Here is a 13,128-nt window from a genome sequence, read left to right as displayed (position 1 = left end):
TTCAGGGCATAGGAAACTTCCTGCAAATATAAGACAGCAAGTCTTCCCAAACGGAACTCTAGTGATCCATAATGTCCAGCCAAAAGATGATAGTGGTACTTACAGCTGCACAGCTGCTAACAAGCAAGGGCTCTCTGCGAGTCAAAGTGTTAAAATTGATGTCATAGGTAAGATTAGTTAATCCTGATTTGTCCTCTGAGTAAAATATCAATTCAATTATTATATTCCTCTGTATATATTTTCTCTTTTCCATAATTTACGTGAGAGTAAATCAATTTTAAGTTGTTCATATTCGACAACCTCTCTCGTGTTTTTTTTTTTTTTTTTTTTTTTTATGACGAGTTTTAGGTAGAAATTCAAAACAATTACTTGTTCTCTGATTCTCTCTGCCTAAGAATAGCGGCCATGAGTATCAATAAATTTGTCGTTTGTCATTTATAGGCGTTCGCGCGAAACGAAATAGCTGCGGATCATGTTAGAGAATTGGGAGAAGTTTCTTTGCTTCAAGAACATTTAAGACTAAATTAACCCTTTAACCGCCATGAGGCATCAATGCTATGCCTCAATGATTTTATAACTGTGTGCCGCGTGGCACTTATGGATGCCTCACACTTGTTTTGATTTCAAAGATTATACACATGCACTGCGCAGAATCGATCCAAATAAAATGAGAAATCTCAAAATTACATTTTGGCCACAGGAATATAGTTTTTGCTAATATATTATGGCAGTTAAAGGGTTAATATTGTAATGTGAACTTTAATTACATCTTCCGTATAATTGAAAAATACGAAATAAATTCTCAAACCTTTTTTTCTCAATAAAGAAGACAGAGTATCGAGCTGAAATTTTATGGGGAGCAATGATAGTGTGTTACTCGTCATACATAAACAATCAGCCTTTTTACGCTTTCTATTTTCTCTAGAGTTTAGAAACTATCAGTTCTTTCATTTAATTTTAATCTTTTAAGGAGTTTGGTTTATCAAAACTGTTTTATATGCTTACACTGTCCGTGTGTCCGGAAAGCAAAAAAAAAAAATCAAGAACTACTTGATGGATCAAAAATAAATTTGCTCAGAACGAACACGATTAAAAGTTAGGAACCAAGCTTGTTTTGGACCCGATATCGAAACAGGAAATAATAAAATTCAGCCATTTCTGCCTTTAGCGATTATCACTATAGAGCAAAAAGCATAACAGATAGTGAAAAGCAATTTCCTGCTATCGCTTAAGCGTTCAAAAGACACATTGAATACCAATTCCTAACTCTCTACTAAGACCGTAAGTGGTGAAATCCATCACACTTTCCGGTTTCAATAATCTACATAAAGTAAAATCGATAAGAATTGCGAGAATCGTTACTTTTGAATCGAGTTAGTGTTGAAAGAATAGGTATCATTTTTTTCTCTTAATCACCTATTAGACCGGAAGTGGCAGAAACCAATTAACTCCCGTTTTAACGTTGATCGTCAGAGTATAAAAACCGTAATAGGTAGCGACAAGTGATTTTCTGTAATCAATTGAGCGTCTCAATAATATATCCCATTTTTATTCTAAATCTCTATGAAAGCCGGAACAGGCAGAAATCAACCGCTTCAGGTCTTAATTTTGTTCGTTATAAAGTAAAAATGGTAATACATAGCGAGAAGTTGTTTTCTGAAATCAATTAAGTGTCTCAAGACAATATCCCATTCCCACTCTAATTTCTCTATTAAAATAGAAAGTGGCAGAAAATGAACCATTTTCGGCTTTAACAATGATCACTATAAAGCAAAAACAGTAATAGACTGACTGACATGGTTTTCTGCAGTCGATTTAGTGTTGTAAGAATGCATTTTATACGTATAAATTGTTAACTCTCTACTAAGACCGATAGTGGTAGAAATCCACTACAACTTTCGGTTTCAATAATATGCATACAACAAAATCAATAAGAGATGAAGAGAAGCGTTTTTTTTTTTTTTTAATCGATTTAGCGTTCTAAAGATGGGTATCATATTTTGTCTTAACTCTCGATTGGCCCAGATATGTCAGAAATCAAACACTTCTGATTTTAACGTCGATTCCGATAGAATATAAACCATAATAGATAGAAAGAAGCAGTTTCCTGTATTCAATTAAGCGTTCAAAGAATGTATTCCATCTCCACTCTAATATATTTACTTAAACCGGAAATAATAGAAACATTATACCACTTAGGGTTTCAATATTAATTTATTGAATATTACTCCGTAGAAACCAAATTCTTTCAAGTGGTGTACACGTAACACTGCTAGTTGTTTTACCAAATTTTCATTCTAAGTACGTATATCAAGTGTGAGAGCGTTCTAAGGATTAAAGCTTGCTCAGCATAAATCTCCATACGATAGACAACTGTAAAAACAAATATTCAATTTGTATACTCCAAATATGTCATAGGTGATTAAAAGTTATTTTACATCTTGGAAATACAATTCAGGCTTAAATTTCAGCCATAAGGAAAGCTTAGGTGAATGTCATAGTTATAACCTGAAATATGATTAAAACAATTATACTTTCCCGAACCTTCTATCATGATCTAGAACTATTTCATTTTGCGTTCACATTTACAAGTACCAAAAACCTTTACGCCAGTGAGATAAATATGGCAGCCATTGTAGGAGAAAAAATAGAAAACAAATAATTGTGATTTTGAAATTTTGTTCTAAAACAGTTATATATGCCTGTTTCAACTTTATTTCTGAGATGGAAAATCAACCATTGACTTAAAGGTTTGGGCATATTGAAATGGATTGGCCCTTGAAATCTTTTTAGCTTTTATAACATTATTTCAACTTTATTACAAACAATCTTTTCAAAGTTCTTAGAGGAAATTTACATAGTAATTGTTGTTCAAAAATAACACAAATTCAACATTTGTTTAAAAACTATTAAACTGCTACTAAATATTAATTCCCAAGTAGAAAAAAAAGATTATAAAAATATGCTTGTATATAATATTAAAATCAGAGATGATTTCAGGGGATAGTCTACGGGAGAATGTTTTCCGAAGCTCGGAATTATTCTCCCAAATATTAAAAAATTGCAACTGCTTACTTGTTTACGTCTGTTATATATTCCCTTTCGATCCTCTTCTAGGAAAAGCAGCCTGAAATCATTACTGATTAAAATATTCAAGTGATCTTAACAACATTAATAGCAACTTAATACATTTTTTGAAAAATTTTAAAACTTTAATTCTGAGTTTCAATATTATGAGATCTGCTACCCGAAGTAATGTCCGCTTTGTAAGCATAAACTAGCGTTGGAAATTAAAATTAAATGTTATTTCATTTCTCCCACAGACTTTCAATAACGTTGATATAAAATACTGATTTGCATTGTCTACTGTGTGGCTTTTCAAATCAGAATGAGATGGGGTCTCCTGCAGGGCATCTTCAAAGGCAATCATCGAAAGTCATTTAGCCTTTACCGACTCAAAACATTTCACATGAAAAGAAAATTTAAATGTTAATAATCTACTAAGTATTATTATTTTCTCCATCTACACGATGCCCAGTGGCGGAGCAAACAGTAAGAAGGGTTTCTGGAGAATGAAATGGACTATCTATCAAACAAAATGTGGAATGTGGAATGATGAGCTTCTAGTTTATCAAATAGTAATTAAGACAATGTTTGTGTAGTAACAGAAACAAACATATATTGCTACTGTATATAGCAAAAGTAGCTTCCAAGTTTTGTAGTGAACTTGCATATACTTCTTCTAATAAAGCTCTTTTTTCCAATGAACAATATGATAGGATAGTTCTTAAAATTGTAATTAATTAATAATTGATAAAATGTCTTTAATGTATTGTAATTCATAATAATAGGAAACTTATAACACTGAAACCGTTAAAATAACAGTATTAACTTTAGACATTTAGAGAACATTATCGTTCTCCCTTCTAGCTATTAAATATGTTTACCATGTCCAAACTTGCCACACAGAAAGAATTTAGTCAGAAGTCACGCTAACAACTTTAATTAGATTCTAATAGTGTTAATAAGTTGTATGTGGAACGATTAAGCTAAAAAATGTTTGGAAGTTGTAAAAGAAATAGTAATCCATATTTATAATAAATGATATTTATCAATGTTCATCGAGTATCAGAAGTTCAAAATGTATTCCGGTTTAAACAATAATAAGAAAAAAGTAGAATTTCTCTCTTATATCAAACAAGAGTAAGTCTACTGAAATTGGTTACTTAGTATATGTGCATACAACATTCGTATCTAATCGTTCGAAGAAATTTCATTGCAGGCATTTCAGAATAACGGGCATCGTGAATGGGTTCTAAAGAAGGAACACTTTTTGGTAAAGGGGATAGAAAGTCTGGTTGGTTCAATACTTGATAATGGGTAGTTATTCATTATTCAGTGATCTCAACGTTAATATCAAAATATATTCAATTCCTGTGGGAGCACCTGTGGTTTGGATCTTAACGAACTAAAGGTAATATAAGGAAAAGTTTGAAACGTTTACAATAAAGAGAAGTAGAGGCATCTGTTATGAAGAAAACTCTTTGTTTATAATGAAAAATTTATTACATATATTTCAACTCCTTACGTATTCAACATTTCTGTGAAATATAGGCCACTGTAGTTTATTTTTAATAACAGTGACATTTAAATTTGTTCTATATTATAAAAGATCTCATTAGGTACATTAAATATATAGAAATTAAATGAAGTAAGAATACATTAAAAGTAGGTTATTATTAATAATATAAAGTGCACTTAGGGAAATCAGTCATCATCAAGAAAGAGTTTGCTGTCATTATATTAGAATATATTGGTTAGTCTTTAGAACCAAAGAAATTTTAGCTTACATCTGTGTAAACCACGTTGTCATTTGCTTTGTTGTCATTTTTTTCAGTTTTTAGGCAAAACTGCATAAAGCAAAAAAATAACAACTACTTTCAGTTTTTTACAGCAAAACGAAAATATTTTAGCAAATAATTTGTCTTGGACGAAGGAAGTGTCTTAAGTAAATACAATAACTTGGTATTAAGGTATAACAGGTTTCGAATAACTAAAGCACGTAGGCTATGATGAAGACCATTTTCTCTGGCATCGAGTCATTGACCTCTATCTTCCAGTCCCCCCACGTATTGCACCATTCGCTTTCCAAAGTGACTTACACCTGGGAGACCGAGCAGGGGTCCAGTGCTTCGTCACTAAAGGGGACCTTCCTGTGGTGATTGAATGGTGGAAAGACGGGACAGCCTTGGTCGGACACCCTGGAATACGACAAGACACCGAGTACATAAGTTCTTTGACTATTGACAGTTTGGAAGTGGAGCACGCCGGCAACTATTCATGCTCCGCCACGAACAACGCAGCAAGAGCCATCCATTCATCTGAACTTCGCGTGAATGGTAATCACATGCTAAGTACAATATGTATATTTCCTAATTTCTTTTAAAGATAAAAGTCCATCGTTGTCTACAAAAAAAATGAACCTATATCTATGATGGAATGACAGAAAACTTTGATCCATGACTGCACTCCACACTGTTGTTCGCTTGACAAGATGGACAACGATGGATTTTTAATATGTTGTATTCACTTACATATGTGAATTTTTCTTTATTTCAGTTCCTCCTAGGATACGTCCTTTCTCCTTTGGTGACTTGGTTAAAGGTGTACGCACTCAGGTACAGTGTGTAGTTCAAGAAGGGGATCACCCACTCACACTGAAGTGGCTGAAAGACGATAATGCAATTCCTCGCGAGTTAGATATAGATATCAAGGAAGATGCCTATTCAATCACTCTTGCAATAGCCAATGTCTCTCTGCAACACACTGGCAACTACACCTGCGTCGCCAGCAACCCGGCAAAGGAAACCCGACAGACGTCCTCATTAGTGGTTAGCGGTAAAGTAAACTGAACAGTTCCCTCTTCTCCGAATCGTGGCACCAACTTAACTTCACATCACTTCTGCACACATGTGGGCTTTTCTCACTATGCACCTGCCCGCTAGCCCGCTTGGTTTACGAGATGCACCACCTTCTCTTCTGTGTCGGATTGGTTAGTTATGATTGTGTTGCCGAAGTCATTGCACACTTGACACCTGCACAGCAACTAATAACAACACATTATGCATAATCACATTATTTCACATTAGAGCTGTGGATCCTTGTGCCGTAACACACACAAACCAATCAAACCAATTTCCTTCTCGTTTCCTTCCACCATTGTCTTGGCGACGTATTTTACAATCTGCATGTATATAATGTTCATTTCAAGCACCTCAGAATATTTGGAAGCATTTCCTCTAGATTTGTGCTGTTGATGTGTTGTTCATGATTTCACGAGTGTACCAATAATATGGGTACGACTATATCAAACCGTTACATTAGCTTTACTATCGCGACATATAATTGAATGCTTGGAGCGTGGAACAGTTAGCACTCATAAAACTGCTAAAATTGATGTCAGATCTCATTATTTCCCAACACTTGTGTATCTATAGTCTGCTTGCTAGGGTTTTCTTCAATATACTTCCTGAGATGTATTGTTTCATTAAATTGTTCGCGACAATTGATATGTAAAATTGTACAATAGTAAAAACTGTGACTGAAAGAATATAAAGGAAGTGTTAGATACTTTTTAATAATAATATATAATTATTTCTCATGTTATTGGAGCAGAAATTGTAGAATTTTATCATGTGGTTTTGTGTGTAAAAAACCTTTCCCGCTCACCCTTCTCTACTTAACCACATCAGAACAACTGTTTCAAGACAGTAACATCAAGATTTAAAAAAAGGTCAATCTCATACTTCAAGGCTTGTACATCTTTCTGCGTTTACTAGTAATTGGAATTACAAAATAATAATTGAATTTGATAACACATTGTTGTACTTAATAGTATTACATAAATGCAGGAAAACAAACAGCAACACTACTTGCCACTTATTATAGTATATTTTTATTCATTATTCAACCACCAATAGCCCGAGGAAGAGCTTTCTGTTTGATGAAAAGTCATCAGTACATTATACGTTAATTTTGCGTATCTTAACTATAACACTTATATTTTAATCAAAACTAGCTCCAAAAGTTCTCTCTTTTGACCTCCATAATAGTGAAAATGACCAGCAAGATATGTAATATCACTAATTCACATAAGGAAATAAATTCATATTCTTTATGGGTAACGAGACAAATATCTTTTGGTAATATTATACTTATTACAGCTCTAGCACCTTTGCAACATATAATGGACTGAAACTAGCTTTTCATGTACTGGCTGGCCTAAAACACATACGACTCCACTAAGAAAAACCAAAACACGATATTAATATTGATCGAGAACTGCTTCGCTTTAAAATTAAGCTCTAGAAGAATTGGATGTAACCATGTAAATATATGAAAGCATTAAGATATAGTCAGTGGATAAAAATAGCATATATGTGTCTGATAAATATATGAATTTATTCAGAATAGATTTCTCTGGGTTTTAAGAAATAACAATTACGACCCTGACCCAGGTTATCACATACCTGACAGCAGAATTTTTCTCTTAGAAAACTACTGATTATATCTTAATATTTCATGTGCATGCAAAATTTATTAAGGGGTAAGGAACTTTTATATAGCAATATTTTCAAAACTGTTCTAGACATACATTTAATTCTGTTATTACATTAAATTCAGGAAAGCTATTTATCTATAATATTTTGAGGCTTTTTCAATATCTTGTTTGAATGCTTCTGAGTCTCAGTCAATTGCATTTTATAGCGAATACTCCCAAACAAAGTATTATTCTGCTTAATTAGTTTAACTAAACAGTACCCATAAGCAATATATAATGTTCATTAGTTTGCATCCAGTATCATGCTTTTGTGTGTCAAATTGCAATTCGTTGCCATTCATAGATTTATAATACAGTTTTAAGGAATGTATGTTAGTTTATTATTATGTAATCTTTGTTCATTCGAAATTTTTGGTATTTTTAATTTCCGTAGTTTTCTCTGTTTTACTACCTTCTAATTTAGTCTTAATTTTTTCTGTTGTATTATAAATGTGTAACTGATAACAGTGGTGAAAAATATTAACTTTTATGACACTTATTTTATTTAACTGTCTGGTAAAACAAAAGCATTTTTCTGTTTGAATTGACACTATGCACAGCACAAAATATTATTTTTATTCAATATTCTTCTTCTTCTTCTTCAATATTATTTTAAGAATTGTGAAATAAATAATTAAGTAATTACTCTAAAAATTGGCAATATATGTTAATTGAAAAAGTCGGAGTTATATCAGGGTGTCTAAAATGTATTGAGCCTCTCACTCACAAGATTTTCCTTTGGCGTTAGTGGCCCAAATCTCAGGGTATATGCGTGACGATGAATCAGGCGTAACTTCATTTGAGAGCAGATAGTTGAACCTAGTAAGCGTTCAAAAAGTGGTGAAATTCTAATAATCAAAAGTAAGGTATTGCGCCGTGAAGCTGAGGGAACTTTTCGAAAAACTGCACGACATTTTACAATTTTATTTCGATAAAAATGCAATTGTTTTGCAGATCTATAAAGAAGTTTGTGTTATGTAAGGGCAAGATATGTTATCAAAAGCAATAGCTAAAATATGATTCAATCACTTTTGTTCTGGGAATTTCAATGTCCAAGATGCCCCACGCAGTGGACGACCAACCACAGTATTCTGGAAAAATCATATTCTGGCAAAAGTCGCGCAAGACCGACATGTAAGCAGTCATGCTATTGCCAGTGATCTAAACATCGATTACCAAATAGTGTTAAACAATTTTGGAGAAAACTGACTACAGAAAGGAGCTCGACGTTTGACTAACACATGGCGTGATTCAAAAACATTTACTTAATCGAATTTCTATCTATTAATCTCTACTGAAATATAACGAACTCGAGCCACTTCTGAAGTGGTTGATCACGAGTGATTGAAAAGTGGATAACCTACGACAATAATTTGCTATAAAGATCATGGTCGAAGCGAAGAGATATTTCAAACCTGTGTGGAAAGCTCACACTGATGCTCATGAAGATCATTTTGTGCGTTTTGTGGAATTGGAAGGGCACCTTGCATCACGAACTGCTGTCGCCGAAAAGAATGTACTCGGACTTGTGTTGTCGACAATTAGCGTGAGTGCACCTAGCAACTCAAATGAAATGATTGGAACTGGTCAATAGAAGTATACCACGCTAACAACACCAGACCGCATGTATCTCTAACAACCTATCAGAAATTGAGATAATTTGGTTGGGATGTTTGAGGACATACAAAGTATATCTCAGTCTTGACACCGTCGGACTACTATTTGTTTCGGTCTCTGCAGAACTCCCTGAATAGTGTTAAGTTAGTTTCAAAAGAGATCTGTGAAAACCATATGTCACAAGTTTTTTTAACATAAACCACAGAAGTTCTATAGTGATTGGGTTGTGATGTTGCGAAAAAAAAAAAAAACATCGGAAAGTAATTGGACAAAATAGTGCATATGTGGTTTCAGAATGTTATTTTCAAATTACAATAAACGTATTCCCAATACCGACTTTCAAGAGCTCAATACTTTTTGTACAACCTGATATAATAATGTAATTGTCGTTCCTTACTTAGCTTGAGCAGTAACTCGTTCGAGTATTCAAAGTGAGGATAGTATCTCTATAAACTGGTTCAGCTTACGAAATAAATAGTTTTAAATATTTAACCGTTAGAAACTATTAAAGTTCATTTCACGAAAATAGTTTATAAATATGCGAAAGCATAGTAATTACATTTTCTTAGAGATTAAAAGAATTAAATAAAAATAAAAATTGGATTACATCGAATATTGAATATAGTAATAAAATATTCACATAATGATCTAAAATAATCTATTATGGGTTGTATATACAGACATGGTTTGTAAATCTCTCGATTTTGAGACATTATCATTTCTTTCACAGTATTAACTTGAAACAAATAGAGAAGCTGTATTCTAAAACTTAGCTATTCCATTCTTTGCTTTCTCCAAATTAATTTGTCGGGCACGGATAAAGTTTATTACATTTATTTGTCGGTGGTGGACCATTCGACATAAAGCAGTCCAATAGTGGAATCCAGAGAAGCAGAATTATCGGGCCGTATAGTTTTGTGTTACGTGATTGATTGAACTGTGTTTCATCTCTATGTCTGTTTGCTGACCAATGTTATATAATTTTAACAGTGTTGTAAGAGTTTCTTCTTATGTTCAAGAGTCCTGAGAATACTAAGAGAAAACGCTCTTCCTACATGCTGTGTTCTCGCACTTAATTTGCCCACACATTCTGCAGGAACTAATCATCCCGTACGCTAAATGCTACAACTGATAATCACCCATGCCTTATGGTTCGTAGCAATCAATTCCTACTGAATTCTTGTCTTAATTTTCTCCATATTCTTATACGACTGCTATACGAGAACTGAACAGAGAGTGACTCATTCGAGAAGACAAAACAAAAAAACATTATTTTTTAAAAGCAGTCACTATCCATTTTGTTCATTGTTTCTGTTTGAATATTGCCAGCCGTTATATAAGTAGTTTCCATCTGATAGCTCTTCTGTACTAGCCTAACTGTAGAGATATTTGTTAACTTTGCGATTGCTTTGCCACATCTGTAACCTTGCAGTTTGGGTTTATTTTCACCATCCGTTTTGTAGCCCTCAGATGTAGTGCTGTTTCTTCAAGCCAAACTGAACATGACAAAAGAAATTCCTTTTTCACTTTTAAAATTTTATAATCACTCGATTGAGGGTGGATAGGGAATCTTAAGCTTTAGGCCAACTTCCCTCTGGCTCATATCATTCTGATTGTCTGACAATAGATTCTCGTTGGATGTCATTCAGTTCTGTGACACGACAGATTAGGTACAATTTATTGGCTTTGACTACATATCACTGCATATAAAATCGGAAAGAATATTAGCATGCTCATTATCATAAAACAATAATAATCCTGAAATGCAAGAACAATTTACTGACGAATTATCTTTGTACTTGAGAAAGTTAGAAATGGAAGGTAAATGCTTAGGGATTATCTCAGCACTTAATAAAAGTTAAAAGTAGCGGAATTGTATGTGTGTAATAAAACACAATAAAACTTAATATTTGAAACATCTACAATTAAAATACTTAAACGTTTCACACTTATGCAACCCTCCCAGTGCGGAACTCCTAAACTCCTCCCTCCTAAAATCTTACAATTATGCCGTTCTAAACTTTGTTTTTCCTTGCTTGTAATTAGTTGTTAACAATAAAATTACTATTGAGTCACTGGGAAGAATAACGTGTCTGAATAAAGTATGTCGTTCATTTTATTTTACTTTTTTTCTTACAAATTTACACTGATTTCTTAAACACAATACTGCGTGGATTCCGCCATTAGTTATTCTAGTGTCACGATATGGTGTGCACACATATATGTTCAATACAGTAGCCATTTTCAAGTACTGAGACCAATGTCACGTATGTTACTTTTTCATTCTGTTGCATATAATTCACGCAAGCCTGAGTCGTATTAAAATAGATAAACATTATCAGTAGTATTTACTCATCAGTATCTTCAAAAGCATGATCATAGAATGTTTCTAATTTTACTACTCTATTTTAAAGTGTATAATTTTGATATGCTGACAATATGTAACTATCGCTATACACTAATTGTTTTATTGATTAATTTGTATTTACTTCTTGATTTTATATGTTTTGAGTAGAATTCTTCCGAAGTTTCCCAATTAAATTATTTTTTATGGATATCAAAGCCACTAATTATACCTCTGTATTAGATCGATGATCTTAAAAAGTGAGCACACACTTCAACTAAAATTTAAGTATGTCCTAATATTAGTTAGAAAATTGAAGATAATAAAAGATATTTGACTTCGTATATTTGAAATCCATGTCTTATAACATAATTTTAAAGAAAACGCCTCACTTAAAGCTTACACGAGAAAAAAAAAAAAAGATCAGTTATCTGAAATACATTTCTGAGTAACTTTCAACTATCTTAAACCCATCAATTAATTTTCTTTCGTAGCTTTCGAAATCTCAAGTACAATATTATATAGTTCAAAATTATTTTATTTGAAATATTATGCATGTTAGTTTCTAAAACAGCAATTGAAGGGTTTGGTGCAAGAAGGAGGCAGCTCCACTTTGTGCTGCTATTGAGTTGCACACCCTATCACGTACAAGAGAAAAAGGCTCATGCATTGGTCTGTCTTCTGGTCAGTTGTATTTGATATCCCATAACCTAACACAAGCCTGAATATTGTTTGGTTGCGGTGAAAACTGAATTTTTAAAACGTTTGTTTTTAATTTGCTACATACTGGAAAAAGTGGGGCTGCCTCCTTCTTGCACCAAACCCTTCAATTATGTTTCGGGTCAAAAAGAATCTAAATCTACTAACAATTTATACACACACACACGAAGAAAAAGAAGAAAAGAAAAAAGAAAATCTACAACATTTAGTCGTAGACTTGGCATAAAGATATCTTCTTTTTAACCGTAATAGCAAACCTGTATTGAAACGTGTTTGCATATACTGATATTCAATCTGCAGTTTATATAATATATATGATAACTATTCATTCTGACATTAAAAAGAAGACAAACAAATTGTATATGCCTCCACGAAAAATACTGACTTTCTTTTGATAGAACACAGAACTAATACGAAAACTGCAATCTAAAAGGCTGGCTGAGAGATCACGAAACATATTGATAAAGGTTAAATTTGTTGTTGGAAACATACAGCTTAACTAACCTTGTGTTTTTCTTAGATCCGAAAGTATTACATTATACAGTCATATTGAAACTTGGCTCTTTTTGGACCTTTATCTCACAATAATACATGAATGAGCTTCATAGTTAAAGCCAGGGGCGGATCCAGGACCGACTTCTGGGGGGGGCGGTGGGTTGTCATACTGCTACTTTTAAGGGCTCCAAACTTTGGGATGGGTTTTATTTATATACGTAAAATAAGAAAGTTGCCTCTTCTGGGGGGAAAGTCGCCCCGATCGCCCCCCCCCCCTGGATCCGCCCCTGGTTAAAGCACGTTTTCCTATGCATGTGGTCTCTTTTTTTGTTGTTATCGAAAACAGGTGGCA

At 33.3% G+C, this 13,128-nt stretch overlaps 1 protein-coding gene across 4 annotated transcripts in view; it reads left to right on the top strand.

Annotated features, from left to right (window-relative positions):
* LOC145688485 (cell adhesion molecule Dscam2-like) overlaps nucleotides 1-13,128 on the top strand; it is a gene marked incomplete at its 5' end in the record, with an annotated part of 1,010,929 nt that overhangs the window by 807,808 nt on the left and 189,993 nt on the right. For 3 of the 4 annotated variants that reach the window (XM_081762793.1, XM_081762792.1, XM_081762789.1), the window contains 2 exon segments: nucleotides 6-167; nucleotides 5,121-5,399. In XM_081762793.1, coding sequence (XP_081618919.1) covers nucleotides 6-167; nucleotides 5,121-5,399 — 441 coding nt within the window. 4 annotated transcript variants of the gene reach the window in all.

The sequence above is a fragment of the Thermobia domestica genome, chromosome 6 (genome assembly GCF_964235325.1).
Source record: "Thermobia domestica chromosome 6, izTheDome1.hap1.1, whole genome shotgun sequence".
In the NCBI taxonomy this organism is placed as follows: Eukaryota; Metazoa; Arthropoda; class Insecta; order Zygentoma; family Lepismatidae; genus Thermobia; species Thermobia domestica.
The sequence above is the reverse complement of the archived record's forward strand: the minus strand, read 5'-3'. Positions and strand labels throughout refer to the sequence as shown.